Source organism: Puma concolor, chromosome A1, assembly GCF_028749965.1.
Source record: "Puma concolor isolate L17-30 chromosome A1, mPumCon1.1.hap2, whole genome shotgun sequence".
Lineage (NCBI taxonomy): Eukaryota > Metazoa > Chordata > Mammalia > Carnivora > Felidae > Puma > Puma concolor.
This window is the reverse complement of record NC_141667.1, coordinates 241,776,422-241,799,310: the sequence shown is the minus strand read 5'-3', so window position 1 is coordinate 241,799,310 and position 22,889 is coordinate 241,776,422. Positions and strand designations below refer to the sequence as shown.

At 43.4% G+C, this 22,889-nt stretch overlaps 1 protein-coding gene across 6 annotated transcripts in view; it reads left to right on the top strand.

Annotated features, from left to right (window-relative positions):
• Window positions 1-22,889, top strand: part of PARP4 (poly(ADP-ribose) polymerase family member 4) — a 117,058-nt gene that overhangs the window by 23,421 nt on the left and 70,748 nt on the right. For all 6 annotated transcript variants that reach the window (XM_086715567.1, XM_086715564.1, XM_086715559.1 and 3 more), the window contains 9 exons: window positions 1,331-1,480; window positions 2,012-2,149; window positions 3,209-3,382; window positions 6,850-7,010; window positions 10,545-10,682; window positions 12,922-13,017; window positions 16,706-16,889; window positions 17,081-17,237; window positions 18,953-19,077. In XM_086715567.1, coding sequence (XP_086571693.1) covers window positions 1,331-1,480; window positions 2,012-2,149; window positions 3,209-3,382; window positions 6,850-7,010; window positions 10,545-10,682; window positions 12,922-13,017; window positions 16,706-16,889; window positions 17,081-17,237; window positions 18,953-19,077 — 1,323 coding nt within the window. The remainder of the gene's footprint in view (window positions 1-1,330; window positions 1,481-2,011; window positions 2,150-3,208; window positions 3,383-6,849; window positions 7,011-10,544; window positions 10,683-12,921; window positions 13,018-16,705; window positions 16,890-17,080; window positions 17,238-18,952; window positions 19,078-22,889) is intronic.

Below are 22,889 nucleotides of genomic sequence, written 5' to 3'. Positions count from 1 at the left end.
TTGCCTAAGCAATTTTGCCTAATATTACAGCGTCCCACCCTTACCAGCTTTCCACAGGAACAAATATAAAAAGTTAATCCAAGTCGAATGTGTCCAAGGAGGAGAAGGGGTTTTCTTAACTTTTTACCCAAAGACATGTGCTCTACTTTGTGGAGGATTTAGTTGTGTGGGTAAAAAGTAAGGAAACATCAAGTTGAAAACCATGACAGAGTGTGTTGTCACTGGTTTTCTTTACTGAAAACTATAAGGCTGCATCAGCCACTGTGTCCCCTCCTGCTTACTATCTCGAGAGCCCTTCCTGAGTGCCTTCCGGCCTTAGCAGGCGTGAGTCTGAGAACACAAGTAGAGTGCTCCTCCGGTGAGTGTGTTCACTTTGATAGAAATTATCCTCACCAACTGTGAAAGAGCTGTCCTGCAGAAGAGGCTTTTCTAGTTTGCCCCTCTCATAAAAAGCCAATTTGATGGAAACCTTCCAAAATTGTGTTAAACTCTGCCTTCTCAAATGGAGTGACTTGAACATGGTATGCTCTTTTCTTTAAGTTTCAGAGGTGTCCTGTGGCCAGCAGTGCGGGAGGGCAGTTGAGCAGTGTCATGAGTAGCCTGGCTTCTTCCTGGGGCGGCACACTCCAGAGCCAGAGGCTTGGCTGACACCCAAACCGACACCCATGGGCAAGACCTCCCCTGTTCTCTGAGGTTAATGACTTTGGGATAACTGCTCACTACAGGAGCACGGATTTCCAGGAAAAGCAGAAGAATGCCACATCCATGGGCAGGTTGGAATGAGGGAGACAGTTTGCGTCTATCCACAGGATGCCTTGTTCCACTCCCTCAACATCATTTGCGTGACCTGAGAGCTTTCTGCCTTTCTCCTTGCTGTGGTAGTATCATTTCATTTTGACGGTGTGCTTGTCCCTAACAGTACCTCATTTCTGAGCTATTTTTCTTTTGCTCCCTTCCCCTGATTTATTTTTCCCATTTCCAAAAAGCTTGAAAGCCAGATTTAAAAGCTAATTAGAATAGTATGTAAATTAAGAATGTGTAGTCTCTGAACAGACGTTTGAGTGACTCTCCAGTGAATCAAATGTGCCTCTTTTGCATGTTGGGCCTGCTCAAGCTTTTCTCCCTTTCAGGTTTTAGGCTGTTTTGTGAAGGATTGAAGATTTAAGTAATTCTTTGAAAATAGTTAATAAACTTTTTCATGGCAGGGATCCAATGCCTATTTACATTGCTTTCCCCTGTGGTACATAGGAGGCGTTCGGTAAAGACCCGTATGTGAATAAGTTAGTACATCCTCGCATCCTGACATTTTGCTCCACGCTATGATTCACAGACTAGAAGACACTTCTCTGTAAAGAAAACCTCTGCAGATGCAAGTGAGCACTATGAAAGTTACATTGAAGAACTGAAGAAACAAGGATTTCTGCTAAGGGAATATTTTACACCCGAAGCAACCCAGTTGGCATCTGAAAAACTGCAGGCGGTAAGACTGACTCATGTGTTTAGTTTTTGTGACTGACTGAGTATGTTGAATAGAAGTGTTTTCTTTGTGACAAATAAAAACTTGGCAGGAGGGAAGAGTGGGAGTTAAGAACAGGAAAGGTAAACTCACAAAAATGCACGGCAGGGCAGCCGGTGGGGAGTGAGTTCCAGGATAAGCCATGAAACTTCCTGCTTGCTTCAGCAACAAACCCTCATGGCTTTCAAAAAATTTGATTACAACCTGGGCCAGGACTCAGGGGTCCTTAACCCTTCATGCTGCTTAACCTTTGATGCCACTGGCAGGCCTCGAGCTGATAAAGTGAAGGAAGAGTCAAAAGGAAACATAGAGTGGGAGTAAAAGAGAGAAGGGGAAATGAGGAGAGTGTAGGGAGGAAGTGGAAGCTCAAAGTTATCAGTCACTTGACTGCCTGTGACTCTTTGCCTGGCTGAGATTAATGATTTCTTCTCTCTTGGTTTTAAATCAGTCCACTTACGAAACTTCTTGTTGGTTTTTCAAATTTTGTTGTTGCAGTTGCTTTTGGAGGAGGTAATGAATTCAAGCACTCTGAGCAAAGAGGTGAGCGATTTGGTGGAGATGGTCTGGGCGGAAGCTCTCGGCCACCTGGAGCACACACTTCTCCAGCCTGCGAACAGGATTAGTCTCAATGACGTGAGTCACGTGCATCCTCCAAGCAAACCTCTATCGTGACAGACCCGCTTTCTGGCTCACTAGCTTGAATGATAGCACGTGTGTTTGCGCACCGGTCTGGTTGTTCTGGATGCGTTCCTGACATGCTTTTTCATACCTTGGAGAAAGGGAATGTGGAGAGTGCTGAGAGGAAAACAAGCTTCCGGGAAAACTAGATGTTCCTGTCTCTCAAATGTCAGACCCAAGAACTGCTCCAAGCAGGCTTTTCGGTGCCAGCTCTGTAGGAGGCCTGCTCTCCTAGGTCTCGAGGTTTGTGGCAGGCCTGAGGGACAGGGATGCTGTTGGTCCTCAGTCGGATGCTCAGACCCTATTCTGCTTCCGTCACTGCTTCACAGTCTTGGAACTTGTGACTATTGTAGAGAAAGACAGCATGCTTCCAGAAGGTACTCTTCTTAATTTTACATGATTGAAGGAGCAAGTGAAGACAGTATTCCCAGTGGTACATTTGCGTTGTCGTAGTAAAATAGTACAGTCTTCTTCTGTGGAACTGAACTAATTTATTTCAGGGAGAAAAAGGTTTCCTGGCACAAGGCTCAAAATGCACTTGTGTAATTAGAAATACATTCTGCTGAATTTTGTTCTTACTCTGATTCTTTCTAAATTTCTAAATTTCTTTCTAAAATCTTTCTAAATTTCTTGTGTGAAAAGCACATCTCCTATGGTTGTGTTAGAATTCCTCTGTCTGTGAATATAGACATAGCTGTGGATGCAGTTGTAGCTATAGATACAGATGTAGATGCGGGTATAGATATAGATACACAGATACAGATATTTAAGGCTCTGGTTCTCTCCTTTAGTTAAGCTGAGCCCATTTTTGGAAACCTTCTCATGGCATCATTGTCACAGCTGAGATACATCTCCCATAAACGTGGCATTTGTTTTATGGCTGGTGTCCAGTAGAAAACTGATAGTTATGACATATCTAACAACTATTTTAGGTATTTTTATGCATGTTCCTTCACTTTCTCTTTGATTGTAAAGATTCAGTTTTAATAAGAGTATATTGTTGTCCACTTAAAGGTGAGCAAGGCGGAGGGAGTTCTCCTTCTAGTAAAGGCAGCCCTGAAAAATGGAGAAACAGAAGAACAATTGCAAAATATGATGACCGAGTTCTACAGATTAATACCTCACAGAGGCACAGCAACTGAAGAAGTGAACCTGAGACTATTAGCTAAGAAAGAGGACCTCTGCCAGGTAAATCTCTGAAATACAGAATTCAATTTAAAATATGTTGGGGAAGAATCTTTTCAAATCTGATTAATAAGATGGCACCGAATCACAAAAGTTGGCTCAAAAATAAATGCTGAGCCATTTTAGAATGCTTTGGATCCTTATGGAAGTTATCTGAACCATGTTCCCGAACATGAATGTGTTGGAATACTAGTACAAAGGCAGATAGGTTTAGAATTGCTGCACGGTAAAGTAATTTTCTACATTAGGATGATGCCGGCCGGCCAGGTCTGAGGACCCAGAGCGGCTTCCTGGCTGCTCACAGGATAGAAATCAGCGGGATTGATGGGGTGCCTGGATGGCTCAGTCAGTTAAGCGTCCAACTTCGGCTCAGGTCATGAACTCGCTGTTCATGGATTCGAGAACCTGCATCAGGTTCTGTGCTGGCAGCTCAGAGCCTGGAGCCTACTTCTGATTCTGTCTCCCTCTCTCTCTGCCCTTCCCCCACTTATCTCCATGTCTCTCTCTCTCTCTCAAAGATAAACATTTTAAAAAATTAAAAAAGAAAGAAATTGCAGGATAGAAATCAAAGGTGGGCCAGCGGGAGGTGAAAGCAGAGGTTACTGAAGGGAGAGAGAGTGCAGGTACAGGCAGTGTCTGGGAGAGGGAATCTTATCTTTGCCTGAGGTCTGGGGTTTCTGTGGAAGGTCGTGGTCTGGTGTACATGTGCTCTCAGGCATGCAGGAACTGCTCAAAACAAAGTGAGGGCTTAGGTGGTGTTCCTTGGAGCCAGGAGGGTTGTGTGAGATATGTAACTCTGGTGATCTGGAATGCGCATATACTGGCTTCTCGGGTCTTCTCACCTGGTCCTTCCTTAGGTATTATCTCTTCTACAGAAATCCTTAACTCCTGGTCCCATACAAGGAGGACATGCACTATTTGCATTCTGACCTGTGTGTAAAGTGGGGGTCCTAACAAGAATAGAAGCAGGAAAAGGAGTAAAAAGCAGATTTTTATGGAGTCCTTCAGTTTCCCTATCTCAAGGAGATGAGTTGGGATTGTGTTTGTAAAAGAAACAGAAAGCTGTAATTGCCTTGAACAATGAGGATACTTACCCCCCTGTATAACAGGAAGCCAGCTGTAGGGTGACTGCTGGTCCAGTCGCTCAAAGGTAGCATTATCATCAGGGGCCAGCTTCTTCCCATCTCTGTGCTCCCTTCTCCACCTGGCTCCCCTTACATCACCTTACAGCTACAGTGCTTCCTAGCATCCCATCCAGAGTATTTCTTTTCTTGTCTCTTAGAGGAGGCTCCCCCTACCCCCTTCAATCCAAAATAAGTGAAGAACCAACAGATGAGATGAACCAGTCCGCACGATGAGAAAGGAGTCTTCCAAATTTAAAGTTTCATGATTTGCCTAACCAGAAGAAAGAACCTCAGTGTCTGGTTTTCGTATTGAGCAGGTGTCTGGGATGCCCATCCAAATGCTTTTTCATTTAACTTTTACATATTTTCAGTAGGTGATGCATCTGCATTATTCAAAAGTCAAAATTATATATTTTTTAAAGTTTATTTATTTTGAGAGAGAGAGAGAGAGAGCAGAGGAGGGACAGAGAGAGAGGGAGACAGAATCCCAAGAGGGCTCAGCGAGGTCAGTCCAGAGCCTGATGCCGGGCTCGTGACCTGAGCCAAAATCAAGAGTCAGATGCTTAACCGACTGAGACCCCCAGGTGCCCGGTCAAAATGATATTTACAAGGAATACTCAGAGTAGTCTCTGTTCTACCCTGTCCCCTCCACCCATTGCAACTCCCCAACTCGATAGATAACCATTTTTACTAATTCGTTTGTCTTTGCAGTTTCTTTATGCACAAAACTGTAAATATTCACATATATACTTATTCCTCTTCTCCTTTTTTTAAATAAAAAGTCATATGCCATCTTTGCTGCTCTGCACCCGCTTTTCCCACTTAACATATCCTGTACATAGAGAGCATCTTCACTCACCACATTGTGGATTGTTTCCGGACTTTGCTACTACAAACAGTGCCACAGTGAATACACTTTTGTATTTGTCATTTCGTACCTTCAGAGGAGTGTCCCTGAGACATGTCCCAGAAATAGAAGTGCTAGCTTACAGGATGAATGCATCTGTAATTGTGATAGATTTTGTCCGATTCCCTCATAAAGGTTCTACTGTTTGCCCACCCATCATCAGCGAATGAGAGTTTCTATTTCCTGTAGTTTTACCACAAGTGTATTTGTCAAACTTTTATAGACTTTACCAATTTCGTGGATGAGAAATGACCTCTCAGTTCCAGGATTTGTATTTAGGGGACATTTGTGTGTCTTTTTCTGTGAACTGCCAATTCATGTCCTTTGCCTCTTTTTTCTTTTGGATCTTGATATTTTTCCATGATTTTTAGGACATCTTAAGAAGTTAGGGAGCTTAGTCTGGGACATGAGTTACAAATATTTGCTACAGTTTATTTGTTTCGTTTTGTTTTGTTCTTTACTTTGCTTGTGGTGAATTGGGGTGATGGTTGACGTGTTCTATTTCACCATACAGAAATTTTTTACTTTTATATAGAAAAATTCATCAGTCTCTTCATTTCTGGCTGGTGTATTTGAATTGAAATTAGCCCCTCGCCACACCAAGGTCATAAGGATGCATGGCAAGTAGAGTGAATAGGGCTCCCCTGTCAATGTCTCCTTAGCCTCAAAGATGGTGAAAGCAATACATTCCTGTATAAACGTAATTCAGATTATCCAGGAGCTGTGTTCCCTCCTCCAAGCTCCATGACCTATGAGTATACTAAGTATACCAGGGTTCCCTTTCAGGGAAGACACCTGTTTCTTCATCATTTTTGTGTCTTTCAAATCTAATACCAGCCTGGCATAGAGAACATGTTTAATGAATTTTTTGGTAACAGAATTGGACTTGAGTCCTGATGATCTGAGTTCCTATTTAGTCACTATCCCCTTTCTGCTGTGGAGTCATGAGCAATTGATTCAGCTTCTCAGAGCCTCATTGTCCCCATCTATACAGTGAGGATAATAAGATCTAATAAGACCAGTGTAACAGTGTGGATTAAAGGAACAGTGTAGCTGAAAACACTTTATCAACAATGAGGTGCTGTCCTAATGTACACTATTATTATTATTGTATATTATGCTATCACTGAGGGCACAATACATACTAAAGGTATTACCTTTAATGTGCCACTTACATATTGATCAAAATATTGATCAAAAGCTTTGGGGAGGGGCACCTGGCTGGCTCAGTTGGTGGAACATGTGACTCTTGATCTCTCTGGGTTTTGAGTTCAAGTCCCACATTGGGTGCAGACATTACTTAAAAGTAAAACCTTTGGAAGAAAAAAAGCTTTGGGGAAATAAAATCTTATTTTTCCAATCTTTTTGAGAAAGTGTAATGTGCTATAAATATTTTGATATGTAGTGATTCTAACGTCTTACATCATTTCCATCTACAGCTAATAAGAGACATGGTTAATGTCTGTGAAACTAATCTGTCCAGACCCAACCCGCCTTCTCTTGCCAAATACCGAGCTTTGAGATGCAAAATTGAGCATGTTGAACAGAACACTGAAGAATTTTTCAGAGTTAGAAAAGAGGTTTTACAGAATAATCACAGGTATGCATAAAGGAAATGTCTTAGGATCTGTTATTATGTAATACTATTTCAGATTCTGTTAAAAAGCTACTGTCCAGGGGTGCCTAGGTGGCCCAGACGCTTGATTTTTGCTTAGGTCATGGCTCCTGAGTTCAAGCCCCCTGCAGTTGGGCTCCACACTGAGAGGGCGGAGTCTGCTTAAGATTCTCTCTTTCTCCCTCTCCCCACCCCCCACATGCATGCGGGCATGCTCTCTCTCAAAAAAAAAAAAAAAAGAAAGCTACTCTCCACAATAACCGGTATGATTTAATCCTCTATAACAAGGTAACTATATTGTGATGACAAATTTCTTTCTTCAGTGTTTACAATATAACTTGGGACAGTATTCTATGCTTGAAAACTCTCCCCATTCACTCTGAGTTCAAGCTTACCTAATCTTGCTGAGAATTAAATTTAAAAATTTTAAATCACAAGGCTTTTTTGTATTTTGAAGGGTGTTATATAGGAAAACCCATTTAAATTAAGATTTTAAAATGCAGCTGTGTGCATGGTAGCTTCCAAGACGCCCACTCAATGGCATGAAAACACTCAGTTGAAAATCTGGAAAACATGGCCAGAGATATGGCACCCCTAACTGTCAGTCACATCCGTTATCTGTTTCCTCACTGATGGTGAGACTCCCTGTTTCTTGTGCTCACGTGTGTTCTACAAGCCAGGACAGCAGCAGGAGCAACAGGAGGCTGGATCAGCCTCTCAGACCAGCCTTCACTGGGTGTTAGTTTCCTCTGAGAGCCTGGACCCAGTTTCAAGGTTCAGAAACTAATTTGATGGATTATTCTTAAGGGTGGGACTGACTTCCATTGGATTGGTCACTCAGCCCACTAATGTAACTTCCTAGCACTCCTCTGCCTGAAGTCTTTCTTCTGGGTGTTTCTGGCATCTCAGCTCTCATTAGGTGCAATGGGCCAGGTTAGCCTTAATCAGCCTCACACACTGCTTGGAGCCAAACCACGGGGGCCATTTGTTACATTTTTAGGAATTTTGTGAGCTGAATACCATTAGTAACTTGACATCGGCTGTGGTGGGAGGATTTATACCATAGAAACCAGCAAATGCCACAAATCGGGGTCCTGTGTGGGTTTTGCTATTGCTTTGAGAACTGGTTTTCCGGCAGCTAGCTAGAAGCACCCCCATTATGGACTAATTCAGACCTGTCTAAAACGGTGTTCTGCCTTCCTTGATCAGTTGCCCTCAAATGCCATTACTAGCGTTACTTCACACCCACCAAGATGGCTGTATTTTTTTTTTTTTTGAGAAAATGAAAATATGGGTAATTACAGTGTTAGTGAGGATGCGGGGAAATTGGAACTCCCATAAAATGGTGCAGCCGCTGTTTGGCGGTTCCTCAACAAATTCAGCACAGAATTATTGTCTGCCCCAGCGATTCCAGTCCTCGTTAGATACCCCAAAGAAGTGGAAACAAGTACTCAAACAGATACGGATACATGAATGTTCATAGCAGCGCTATTGACGATAGCCCAACGGTGGAAACAACCCAAATGTCCATCAGTGGTTGAAAGGATTAGCAAAACGTGATTATGTACACATAATGGAATGTTAATCACCAAAAATGAGTGAGGTACTAATACATGTTACAAGATGGGTGAGTCTCAAAAGCATTATGCTAAGTGAAAGAAGCCAGACATGAAAGACCACATATTGTATGATTTCATGTATGTGCAATATCCATGGAGACAGAAAGCAGATTGCCAGGCTCCAGGAGAGGGAAGACTGGGGACCGACTGCTAAATGGGCATGGGCTGTTCTTCTGGAGTGCTGAAATGTTTAAGTAGAAGCGGTGGCTGCACATTTTAATATGCTAATTATTACGGAACGGTATACTTCAAAAGGGTTAGTTTTGTGTTATGTGACTTTTACATCAGTTAAAAAAATCCTTTCCTTTAGATCTTTTCCAGATTTTGCTTTTATATATAATCAAATTACTTTTACTTCTTTTGATTTGATTTTTGACCCACCCCTAGATATCTGCTAGGATCTAATACTAAATTAGAAACTACTAACAATGAAGGCAGAATCAGGAGGGGAGTAACTGACTTTCTCCAGGGAGTCAAAGAGAAGGAAGAGCCATGTCTTCAAGCCCTGGGGAGGGGGGTGCAGTTCAGTCATCTAATGTAACTCAAGCCCTTAGAGATCTCACCTTGCACCCTAGTAATATCATACAACAAAAGTGGACCTCTCTGTGTGGAGAGATTCTGCTGCTGTTAAGAAGCACTAGCAGAAGAAGCAGAAGAAGAAGGAAAAGAATAAGCAGAAGCAGGAGAAGGAGAAGAAGATTTTCTCCATTTCATTTCACTAATGATGATTTTTTCTAGTTACAAAATTCATGTTCTTTGCTGAAAGTTTAGACAGTGTGTGAAAACATGAAGAAAATTAAAGATCACCCAAAATCTCACCACCCAGAGATAACCCAGAGATAACATGACCACTGTTAACATTTTGGTGTAGAATAAATATATCCCAAATTGAATTATTGATTCTTCTCCTCACCTAGTGGTGTGTTGGTAAGCCAGCTCTCTGAAATAAAAGTCCTGACTTGTAACAACTGCTGATTTCTGTGGTATAAAAATGCTCCCACCATAGCTAATCTTAGGCTACCAATGTGACACCAAGAAACATGGAGTTGGGAAGACATACTGGATGGACTCTCCTACCCCCTCCACCCCACAACTCCGTCCCTCCGTAGTCCCCCAGTCTTTCCCCATGCCTCCCCATCTAGTCACCCACCCAGAGCCATTGTCAACTGTCCCTCATCCCCACATCTCCATTCCTGTCACTTCTGCCTCCAAAATGTCTGTAATCCATTGGCTTCTTTCGTTCACACTGCTGCCACCTTCAGTCCAGACACCGTTGTCTCATCTCCTTCCTAACGTTCTTCCCACTCCTGCCGCATCCAATTAATTTTCCCATAACAACCAGTTAAGTCTTAGAATACACACTGTATTATGCCATGTTGCAGTAAATGTCACCTTCAAGGATAGGCCTTTCTTGACTATCCCGTCTCTGAACCTGGTAGAGTAGAACTTAAAATCAGTTATTTGTTAACTTTTCATTTTTGTCTCGCCATTAGGATGTAAGCCCCGTGAAGCCAGAAACCATGCTATCTCACTTCTAGTGCCTGGCAGAACACTCAGCACAGAGTGTATTTGTGAATGATTGAGTGCAATGAATTCAAGCTATTTAATCTATATGTTATATATTTGAAAAACTTTGGGATCATACCATGCATAAAGTTTTGTAACCTATTTTTAAAATTCATTTTACAACAAGTCTTACTTCATATACTTATTTATTTTTTAAGAGTGTGATTTTTTTTAATGGCTACATAGTATTTGCAAGAAATGTTATGTTGTGACTCACAGAATCCATTCCATAATAATGGACATTTGGGCTGTTTTGGGTTTTCTCCTGCTAATAATGATTTTTTATTTTACTTTCGATTGTACAGTCTCAAGATTTTTCTTCTGCTTTTTACAGTACAGGTCCAGTAGACATCTTGCAGATATTTAGAGTTGGCAGAGTGAATGAAGCCACAGAGTTTTTGAGCCAGCTTGGCAATGTGAAGTCCTTACTGCATGGATCTCCCGTACAAAGCTTTGTAGGGATCCTGTCCCGGTAAGAGGACACCATCTTTATTTTCCAAATGTTTCAGCCTCACGAACATGAAGTGTTTTACCCTTTTTCCTACTTTTTTTATACCCTACCTGGGTTTCTTCAGTTAAAACCAGTTTATTGCATTCCAGAGAAAACTGAGCCCTTTAAATTATAATTAAATATAATTTATTTATTATTATATGTATTTTAAAGTGTAGTACACGGGTATGAATTGCTTCTTGAAGACAGTATCATATGAAGAAAGGAGATTCTCTATTTCATGGCTCTTCTGTGTGTCTAATTTGGGAATGTCCAATACTTAAAGAGAAGGGTCTAGAAATTAGAGTACCTAGATGCTATGAGTTATCTATTCAAAACTTAACTCTAATTTCTGTTTGCTTTGAATAATCACTTAATATTAGAGCCAAACTGCAGTCACAGAGAGCAGGGGAGAATATGATTACATCTGGGTCCTTAACTAAATACCTAAGAGGAAACATAAAAGGAAATATACAGGATACATCTAGAAAAAACGTTCAACTGCTGTTGAAGGACCCAAAAGACACTTACATTAATCGGAAGGATGCCAAGTTTCCTTAAATTAACCTATAAATTTAGAGCTATCACAATAAAAGTGCTAACAAGATTTTTTTTAAGAAATAAAAAGCTGAGGGGCGCCTGGGTGGCTCAGTCGGTTGGGCGTCCGACTTCAGCTCAGGTCACGATCTCGCGGTCCGTGAGTTCGAGCCCCGCGTCGGGCTCTGGGCTGATGGCTCAGAGCCTGGAGCCTGTTTCCGATTCTGTGTCTCCCTCTCTCTCTGCCCCTCCCCCGTTCATGCTCTGTCTCTCTCTGTCCCAAAAATAAATAAACTTTAAAAAAAAAAAAGAAATAAATAAAAAGCTGATTATACTGCACATATTTTTTTTAATTTGACTTTGCCAGAGTAATTTTGAAAAAGAAGATTAATGAGGAAGAATTAACCAGACACTAAAAACATGTTATAAAACTGTGTTAATTAAAACAGTGAGGTGTGCCCAAAAAGATGATTCTACAGAATAAAGAATCCAAAAGTAAATGCAAAAACATAGAGGGTTTAGTACATGATAAAAGTAGCTTTTATTTCTGTGGAAGAAAGATAATTTCTTCAATACTATGTATTGGGACAGATTAGTACCTGGAAAAATACAAAGTTGGATCCTTACCTCATTCCTCACACGTAGATAAACTCCACATGGAACAAAGATTGAAAAATGAAAATATAAAGGTACTAATTGAAAAATAGGACAGCTTTTTTAATAACCTTTAAGTAGGACTAAAACCCAAAAACCACTTTACAAAGGTAATTACATTTCATAACACAAAATTCAAACTGGAGATGTTCATGTAATAAACGCAGAAGTCTCCCTTTACCCACCTTCTCAGAAACAACAGGGTTTAACTTTGATTGCAGAGAGTTCTTAGCAATGCTAGAAGGCCTGCAGGATATGTGTAAGTTCTTGAGCCAGGGAGAAACGCAGTCAGCATTGGGCCTAAACATGGTTCTGCTGAGCGCTCGACCTTGGCAGGTTGGAGTCAGAGCCCTGACCCAAGGCAGGAAGAATGGCCAGCACCTCCAGGCTGGTCAAGACAGGGATGAGAAACTGACCATAGATTGGTACATGTGAATAGCACCTAGAAATCCTTCTGTGAGATTACTTTGAAATACATTTTTCTTTTCATTTCATGCTCTTTGTTTGTCTTTTTAATTGGTGTCTTTTTTCCAGCTTTATTAAGGTGTGATTGACAAATGATAATTGTATATATTTAGGTTGTACAAGGGGATTTTTTTAAATGCATAACATGATGATTTCGTGTACATGTATATTGTGAAATGATTATCACAATCAAGTTAACACATCCATCACTTCATATAGTTGTCTTTTTTTCTTGTGGTGAGAACATAAGGTCTACTCTTAGCAAAGATAATTTATTTTTATTCTTTATCTTAGAACTGAAAGTTTATACTCTTTAGCCAACAACTCCCCATTTTCCCCAACCCCCACCTCCTAGAAACCACCATTCTGCACTCTGATTCTGAGTTCGACTTTTCTAGATTCCACATATACGTGAGGTTATGCAGTATTTATCTTTCTGTGTCTGGCTTATTTCACTTAGCATAATGTCCTCCTTGAATAGCACCTGTCTTTGCTAGAATTATGACCCTATAATTAAAAATACCCTTTCTTTTAGTAAATCATTTTAATGTCCTTTTCTTTTTAGTGGGTTGCTTTTACCCAAAGTAGTTGAAGATCGTGGCACAAAGAGAACAGACACTGGAAATCTTGGGAGTGGGATATATTTCAGCGATTCACTCAGGTTAGTATATTACATATACTATACATGATGTCTTAACCATGTTACTCACACCCATCACCAAGGATTTATACCCAAGTAGTTGCTATGTGGTTTCCTCCATCTTTCCTTTGTAAGGGATTTCTCATCCAAGAAACATATCGGTGAAAGCAACCAGTTTTCTCAGTATACCATAGAAATATGTCTTTTGTGGTGGATATTTGGGAAAATTTTATTTTAAATCACCTTGATTTTACTATCCTGAGAGTCTTTACATATATTTACCCGCTTAATCCTTACAACAGCCCTCTTAGGTCAGTTCTATTATTATCCCCTATCACAGATGAGAACACTGAGGGACAGTGAGGGTATCTTGCCCAAGATCACATAGCATTTTGTCTTTCTCCAGGACCAGTGATCTTAACTTCTATAGCACATGACCTCTCATGTGCTTATACACATTATATACACAACTTATCATTTACACAACTTAAGTTGTGTCTTATCTATTGTAAATGAACTCTATGTGTATAGAATAATATTTCATCTTCAATATCCTTGTTAATATTTAAATCTGTCCCCACAATAGCACAGGGTATTGCCCTGTGCAAGGCACCGGACTAAGTCCTTCACGTACATTGTCTATAAACCTCACAGGTGGTATTGTGACATCATTTCGTGACAAGGAAACAGATTGATGGAGGTTAAGTAACTTGCATAAAGTCACAGAGCTAGTTAAATGATGCAGCCTGGGTTCAGGCCGGGCCAGGATAATTAATTATCCAGGATATTTCAGGAATTCCTATGAAAATCCGTAAGAAAAAAATAACTCAAAAAGCAAATGGACAAAAGACATGAGTAGGAACCTAATAGAAGAGGAAACACATGGACAGTGTCATATGAAAAGGTTACTAATCAATAATATGCAAATTCATCTATCATATACCATTTAATACCTATCAGCAAAAAAAAAAAAAAAAAAAAAAAAAGCAACAACTCTAGGTGTTGGTAAGTCTCTAGAACAGTCTGAACTCTCAGACACTGTCAATAAACTGATAAGCCCTCTTGAGGAAATGCTGGCATCATCTGCTGTAGTTGAAGAGCATAATTAATGGTGTGACTTAGGAATCCTATAGATTGGACTAGGAACCAGGAAGCAGCGGTTCTCAATCCTGGCTACACATTCAAATCACCTGGAGATTTTATTTTTATCTTTTTATGTTTTTTACTTGAAGGACTTTCTTTTAAAGTTTTCATTCAAATTCCAGCCAGTTAACACAGCGTGATGTTTGTTTCAGGTGTACAGGTTAGTGATCCAACATGTCTGTGCAACACCCAGTTCTCATCACAAGTGCCCTCCTTAATCCCCATCACCTATTTCACCCATCGCCCCACCCACCTCCCCACCTGGAGGAGCTTTTAAACACCACTGGTGCTGATTTCACCCCAGATCAGTCAAATCAGGATGTCTAGGGGTGAGGTTTTTAAGCTCCCTGGATGATTCAGCCTGAGTTGAGAATCACTTCCCTAGTGAGTCTACATAGACCAGGAGACATGTACACAGATGGCTAAGAAAACTGTAAGATCACTGGAAATGATGCAGATGTCCAATAAGAGTGGAATGGATCCAAAAATTTTGGTGTCGGCCTACATGGAGTCCTATATGGCAGTTGAGACATGTGTACTACAGCTACACGTGCCAAATGGAGGAGTCTTAGGAAGGTAACGTGGAGCAAATAATTGCTCTATGATTCTATATGTATAGAGTTTGAAAACAAGCAAAACTAAGCATACTGTTGAGGGACACGTATCTATGCATCAATACTGTAAAAGAAAGAAAAAATAATATACACATAAACACAAGATAGCGATCAGATTACCCTCTGGGTGGCAGGGAAGGTAATGCCACAGGGCAACGTAGAAATATTGATGATGTTCTTTTCCGTTTTTTTGTTGTTGTTGTTGTTGTTTCAGTGTTCATTTATTGTTGAGAGACAGCGGGCACACGTGCATACATTTGCAGAACAGGGGTAGAGAGAGAGAGAGACAGTGGATCCAAAGCTGGCTCATACTGACAGCAGAGAGACCGATGCAGAGCTTGAACTCACTAACCATGAGATCATGACCTGAGCCAAGGTCGGGTGCTTAACCAACTGAGGCACCCAGGCACTCCTGTTCTTTTCTGTTTCTTAAACTTGGCAGGAGCTATGTGGTTGTCTGTCTTATCATTGTTCTTGAAACTTAACACTTATGGTATAAATGCTCTTTCCTCTGTACAAATCTTTCAAAGTAAAACTTTTTTAGATGTTAAGATTTTTTTTTTTTAACAAATTGGGATTCCGTTGAATTTAACCAAGTTGAAGTCCTTGGTGACTTTGGGACTTTGGACAGAGTGGTTTCAGTTGAGCCAAACTGCAACAGGCTGAAGGGTGATGGGCAAGCAAGCAGATAGAGGCAGCCATTGAGAAAGGTGGGGGATGGAGAGGGAGGAAGCGGAGGTAAAGTCAAGGGTCACAGGCTCAGCAGTCACAGGGAAACAAGTTTTAGGAGAAATGGGGGAAATTGATTATTTTTTTTAAGGGGACAGGTCTTGGGGCACTTGGAAAGCACAGTCGGTAGAGCTCGCAGCTCTTGATCTCTGGGTTGAAAGTTCGAGCCCTGCGTTGGGTGTAGAGATTACTTAAAAATAAAGTATTGTTAATATATAAAATTTTTTTTTAAATAAAAGGGAGTAAGTCTTAGGGAGCTTGGGTGGCTCAGTCAGCTGGGTGTCTGACTCTTGATTTCTGCTTGGGTCATGATCTTGCAGTCGTGGGATTGAGCCCCATGTCGGGCTCCCCACTGATCGTGGAGCTTGTGGGGACTCTCTCTCCCTCACCCTCTGCCCTTCCCTACTTGTGCATGTGCGTGCTCTCGATCTCTCTCTCTCAAAAAAAGAGGGGGAAGTCAAGTCTTAGAGGGGATAGAACAAAGGGTCTTCAGGCAACACATTTATATTTGGGTCTTGATATTTGGAAAAATAAAGATATGTCCCAAAAATGTTGCTTCCAAAGGTGTCCTAGCCTATGCTCCTTAATAACAAGAGTTGCTTTTTTTTTTTTTTAAGTTTATTTATTTAAGAGAGAGAGTGAGCATGGGAGGGCAGAGAGAAAAGTTGCTTTTTTTAAAGCTGCTGAGTCCTGAAGAAAGTCAAAACAAAATCTCTCATTTAGATGTTGTTTGAAGTTTTGTTTCTCCATCTGGATTCAGAAGGCTTTGTGAGAATACCAGTGCTGTCTTTCCCTTTGACCAGTTCTTACTTACCTGGTATTTCATGTTCCCTCTGAGCTTCAGTGCACAGAAGTAATCTGCTCTTTCTTAACTAATAAGATGGGGGGTTTTCCTTATCTTTTGTCACTTTGGTGTTTGCTGTACCAAAATGTGTGTGTTTTAGTAGTTAATAAAGATTTGAGGCAACAGGGGAATGCATCCATCCCTGAAAGAAAGTACTTTGAACTACCTGCACAACAGAAAGGCAACATCTGAAACAAGTAAGTGAATAATAAAGTTCTAAACTGACCCTTCAGAGATATTTTAATAGCCGTAAAGTCTGGAACATCCTGCCAGCAAAGTCGTTGAGACAATATTTCACATATAGAGATGGATAATGGATACTAAAATATTATTGCCATGTAACCGTAAGTCACAAACACGTACTTCCTTTCCCTCGCAGTACGGGTATTAAGTACTCCCACCCGGGAGAGACCGATGGCACCAGGCTCCTGGCTGTCTGTGACGTAGCCCTTGGAAAGTGTGCAGACTTACACAGAAAAGACTTCTCCTTGTCGGAAGCACCACCAGGTTATGACAGTGTCCATGGGGTTCGAGCAACAGCCACTGTCACCACGGACTTCGAGGTATTTATTTCAAGAAACAAGCAGAGAGCTCCTGGTTTTATTGAATATGCTTAAGTTTAAATAATTATTGCATATTTATGGCTGCCTGAATTCAATATTTTCTAAATTAGCAAACCTGCAAATCTGCTTTTCTGAAAACATTTGCCAATAAAGGATTTGTCCCCATACCTATTAATTTCTGTTGGTTCTAGGATGATGAATTTGTTGTGTATAAAACCAATCAGATTAAATTGAAATATATCATTAAATTTTGCCTACCCGGAGATGAAATAAAGGACTTTCATCCTTGTAATACTACTGAATTAGAAGAATCCAGACCTGAGTTTTCAAATTTTTCAAAGGTTGAAGGTAAGACAATTTTCTTGAATGCTGTTTTATGTGATATTTAGAGAACTCAAACATTTTATTCTTAGAGGAATTTATGTTCATGTTCAGTAACTGTATCTGGGAACTCATACATAAATATTCTATTTCCTTTTTTACTTTGTAGGAGTAAAAACCAGGATACTTGAGAGAGGTTAGGTGTTCTCAAAATTACATCTTACTTTCCTAACATACCGCGTTGAACTCTCACACCTGCAGACAGCCAGGGCCACAAACCCACTGAAGCAATTTAAGATGCCAAGTGCAAGAAGTGTCAGGGGGGTTGGTGGAGTAGACAAGAGACACAGCTTTAGAACCAGGAAGCCCAGGTTCTAGTGTCGACTTGCTGATTACTAGGCTGTGCAATATGGGACAAGCTGCATAAGCTTCTGCAGCCTCAGCTTTTCTGTGTTGAGTATGAGATCAGTATCTGCCTCAGGTGAAGGCATCCCCCCAAGGTTGTAATGTGCAGCTTTGTAGAAATACATGAGAGGATGGGAGCTTCTCAGAAAATCAGAAGCCCACACCATTTATAACATTTATTATAGCATTGTCAAAACACATTAACATTTTCAACTGTGATCCAATTATTTTTTATCAGAAATGTATGACTTCACATATAAGCAAATGACTCCTGTTTTCTGTCCTAGAGCCGTTAAATTAAATATCTGTCAAGAGAGTATATATTTACATATCTAACTATATGTGTATTCTTGTACCACCTGGTATAGAAGGGGAGCTTTTTTTTTTCATATGCTATATTAGAACTTTGATTTAGCGGGGCGTCTGGGTGGCTCAGTCGGTTAAGCGTCTGACTTCGGCTCAGGTCGTGATCTCCTAGCCTGTGAGCTCAAGCCCCACGTCAGGCTCTGTGCTGACAGCTCAGAGCCTGGAGCCTGCTTCAGATTCTGTGTCTCCCTCTCCCTCTGCCCCTCCCCTGCTTTTATTTTATTAAAAATATATATTTTTTTAAAGTTTGATTCAGTGTTCCTTGGGTTGAATGTCTAAGCAGTCTCATATTGGTCTTACATGCTTCTGTGGCACAATAAATGGTAGTGACCAATCAAAATTGCAGGCCAAGGAATGCATTATCTAGATTCATGAATAAACTACACTTATTTAAATAGTCTTAAGACTTGTATGCTTGTGTATATGTTTAAATGTATGTCTTTCAAGTAATTGCATGATTCTAAATTTTCAAGATGACTCCTCAGAATCTGTAGATTAAAAAGTTAATGTGTCGGGGCGCCTGGGTGGCGCAGTCGGTTGGGCGTCCGACTTCAGCCAGGTCACGATCTCACGGTCCGTGAGTTCGAGCCCCGCGTCAGGCTCTGGGCTGATGGTTCAGAGCCTGCAGCCTGTTTCCGATTCTGTGTCTCCCTCTCTCTCTGCCCCTCCCCCGTTCATACTCTGTCTCTCTCTGTCCCAAAAATAAATAAATGTTGAAAAAAAAAAATTAAAAAAAAAAAGTTAATGTGTCTATTATAAATGCTGCCCCCATTTTTCTCATATGGGTTCACTTACTTTACAGAATTGAGTACTGAAAATCATAAAATGCTACTTGTCCATTTTTCTGTATAAATATACATTTTCTGTATAAAATATACTGTATGAAGGGGGAAGGGAAAGAAATAAAGATTAAGATAACAAAGATAGTGCAGGGATGGTCTTAAAAGCTAACATTATAATTTTTAATATAGATTATCAGTTACAAGATGCCAGACCTTTCGGCAACATCAAGTCTGGCCTTCAGGATTTCTCTGGCAATTCAGTTCCTCTTGAGGAGGTTCACATCAAAGGAAGAATAATAGACTTTGTAGCCCAGGTATGTCTTTGTGGGTTTATGATACTTTAAATGGATATGAGTCATAAATGACAATTTGATTATAGTTGCATGAATTAAAATGTGCATTTCTTTTCCTTTCATGTTTGTTTATTTATTTTGAGACAGAGAGAGAGAGAGACTTGTACAAGTGAAGGAGGGGCAGAGAGAGAGGGAGAGATGCCCAAGCAGGCTCCACGCTGAGCCCCAACACAGGGCTCGCTCTCACAACTGTGAGATCATGACCTGAGCTGAAATCAAAAGCCAGAGGCTCAATGAACTGAGCCACCCAGGCACCCTGAAATGTGCATTTCTAAAATTCGTTTATTCATTGAGTACCTACTACATACCGACTGTTCCAGGCTCTAGGCATGCAGCAAGGAACAAAAGAAAAACTCTGCCCTGATGGAGCATACATTTTATTGGAAGATAGGCAGTAAACATTGTAAATAAACAGAGTGCATCATATGTAGATGGTGGTAGGTGCTAAAGAAGAAAGTCTAAGCAGGGGGAGCTGCAGGGGGCATGGGAGCCTCAGGAAGGGTGGGAGCCACAGGGAGGGTGGGAGCCTGGTTGGGGGCGGGGGGAGGTGGGAGCCGCACAGGATGGGGGGTTTGAACTTGTAAGTAGGATGGCCAAGAAGGCCTCACTGAGGTGACAACTGAGTACAGCCATGTAGGAAGTAGGGGACTAGGTACGTGACCCGACCCCAGCAGCCCTCCTTCCAAAGCCCCCAGTGGAGCTGAGCCCAACTAACACAGCCTGCCTTCCGCTCGCACAGAGCAGCAGGGCCCTGTGCTCCTCACCCTTGCTAAAACAGCCAGCAACATCATTGCTGAGTCTGCTGTGGACTCCCATGGCGGGGAGTAGCAGGAAGACCTGGGCCCGCCAAGGCAGTATGGTGCCTGCCTGCCTGGGCTGGGCAGCAGCCTGGACCACAGGAAGAGGTGTCACACTGCCCCCACCCCCAGCCAGCACACCACCTCCCCCCAGCCCTCCCACCAGCAGCGGCCAGCAAGCCCTCCCCACCACTGCCCCTCCCCCAGCCCTCCCACCACCTACCCCCAGGCCTCCCACCAGCAGCGGCCAGCAAGCCCTCCCCACCACTGCCCCCTCCCCCAGCAAGCCTACCCCCCCCCCAGCCAGCCCACCTCCTCCCCTCCAGCCCTCCCACCACCTCCCCCCAGCCAGCCCACCAGTGCCAGCCAGCAAGCCCTCCCCACCACTGCCCCCACCCCCAGCCCTCCCACCACCTTCCCCCAGCCCTCCCACCACCTCCCCCCTAGCCCTCCCACCACCTGCCCCCCATCCAGCCCACCACCTCCCCCCCAGCCAGCCCACCACCTCCCCCCAGCCAGCCCACGACCTCTCCCCCAGCCAGCCCACCACCTCCTCCCAGCCCTCCCACCACCTCCCCCCCCAGCCAGCCCACCACCTCCCCCCAGCCAGCCCACGACCTCTCCCCCAGCCAGCCCACCACCTCCCCCCACAGCCAGCCCACCACCTCCCCCCAGCCAGCCCACCAGTGCCAGCCAGCAAGCCCTCCCCACCACTGCCCCCACCCCCAGCCAGCCCACCACCTCCCCCCCAGCCCTCCCACCACCTCCCCCCCAGCCAGCCCACCACCTCCTCCCAGCCCTCCCACCACCTCCCTCCCAGCTAGCCCACCACCTCCCCCCAGCCAGCCCACCACCTCCCCCCACAGCCAGCCCACCACCTCCCCCCTCAGCCCTCCCACCACCTCCCCCCAGCCAGCCCACCAGTGCCAGCCAGCAAGCCCTCCCCACCACTGCCCCCTCCCCCAGCCAGCCCACCACCTCCCCCCAGCCCTCCTACCAGTGCCAGCCAGCAAGCCCTCCCCTTCTCTGACCTGCAGCTCTCCAGGTAGCTGCTTATGAGTACAGGATACTTTCTCAGACCTGAGTGGACACAGAAGAGGAAGCAGGTGTGCAGTTTGGGATCCTGTGAAGAGAGAGATTCTTGGACAGCCCTTCTGCCCTGTGCACTCCATTTCCACCCTGCCTCCCCTGGCCCCCAGCCTCAGTGCAGCTCGCACAGTACCCTGACCCCCTACTAATCGCAGAGAAGGGTGTGGAAGAGGAGAAGAGTGAGGTTGGAAGCCTGAGTAAGTGACAATGGAGCAGGGGAAGGAGAGCCACTTGGGACTGGCATTTAAAGCCCTGGGCTGGGATGGGGTGGGGGTCAAAAGGCTAGGGCCTGGTGGGTATTCACTGTCACTGGTAGAGGTACCACTTGTGAGGATGATCCCTAGGGGAGTGTGGAACCCCCCCCCCATTCTTATTGTTTCTCTTGGCTTCACTTTTGTCCCCCTCTCCCTGACTTGGTGCTCTAGTGCACCTCATTAGGGTTTGTGACCAGAGTTTGGATGAGTTTGAATTTGAATGAATTGGATTTGTATTTCTAGCACCCAGGTTTTTACATGTTTGGGGTTTGGGGTTTTTTTAGGTTGTCATCCTTGATAAAGGAAGTGTATCCATCAAAAAGAAAAAAAGAAATAGGGAGCTAAACCATGTGAACATCTGGGGGTTGCTCATTCCAGGTAGAGGCAACAGCACGTGCAAGGGCCCTGTGGTGGGAGCAAGCCTGATATGGTCAGGGACATCAAGGAGGCCACTGTGGCTAGAGCAGAGTGGAAGGGGAAAGCATGGCAGCAGATTGGGTCAGAAAGGTGGTGTGGGGGTCAGTTCACGTCAGGATACAGGACAAGTTATTGTCCTAAATTCTGAGTAAAATGGAAGCCACTAGAAGATGTTTGGCAGAGGAGTGATATGATCTGACCTGTTTTATTAGGATCATACTAGCTGCCATGTTGAGAACAGTATGAAGAAGGTCAGTTAGGAGACATCTTAGGTCACGTGGTCTGGAAAACAGACTCCAGGTAAAAATTTGTTCTCAGGAAGCTTGTTGGGAAGTGCTCCTGTAAGAGAGTGAGGGAATCAGGACGTGGCAAAAGGAGACATTGAGCCGTGACACCTCTAGCGTATGATGCATATGAGTCCTCAGATGATCTCAGAGGGAGCTCCGAAGCTGGGATAGCCCCTCAGAGATATTCTGAATTGAGGCCGGGTGCCAAGCTTTGTGCTCACAGAGGCATCAGTCACTGGATGTGGCTGCCTGTGGAGAGGGGTCGTAATCTTGGGTGAGGCGGTCCACCTTTTGCTGAGTACCGTCTGGGGAAGGACTCAGCAGAGGACACTCCCAGCAGCCTTGGTCCTGAAAAGGACATCTGGGAGCATGTCATAGCACCAAACGTAGGTGACCATTCAAGCAATTCGTTCAAGGATGACGGTTAACAATGGGGGTGGGTAAGAAATGATTTGGTCTGGCAAAGGATTGAAGGTAGAACCAGTAAGATTTGCTGATGGACGTGAACACTAGAGAAAGCCGAGTGTCAAGAATGAAGCCAAGGTTCTTGTCCTGAGCAACTAGAAGGACTGATCACGTTCGCACGTACCGGAATGGGGAAGGTGGTAGGAGGGCAACTTGGGAGGGTTATCAGGAAGCCATCCTCGGCCGTATCACACGAGACGCTGACGTCCAGATGGAAAAGCTGAGCAGGAAGTTAGGCATTTGAGTCTAGAGTGCAGGGAAAAGTTAATTCCCAGCGGAGCCATAACTGGGGGAGTTGCCAGCACTTGGGTTCTGTTTAAAGTCCTGTGTCCCCTTTAGATCACCAAGAGAATAGGTAGGGAGGGAAGACCAACATGCCGTGGGTTGGGAGAGGAGGCTGGTCAGCAAAGAAGACAGAGAGGGAATGGCCGGTGAGACACCCGGGGGGCCCGGGTCTCCGGAAA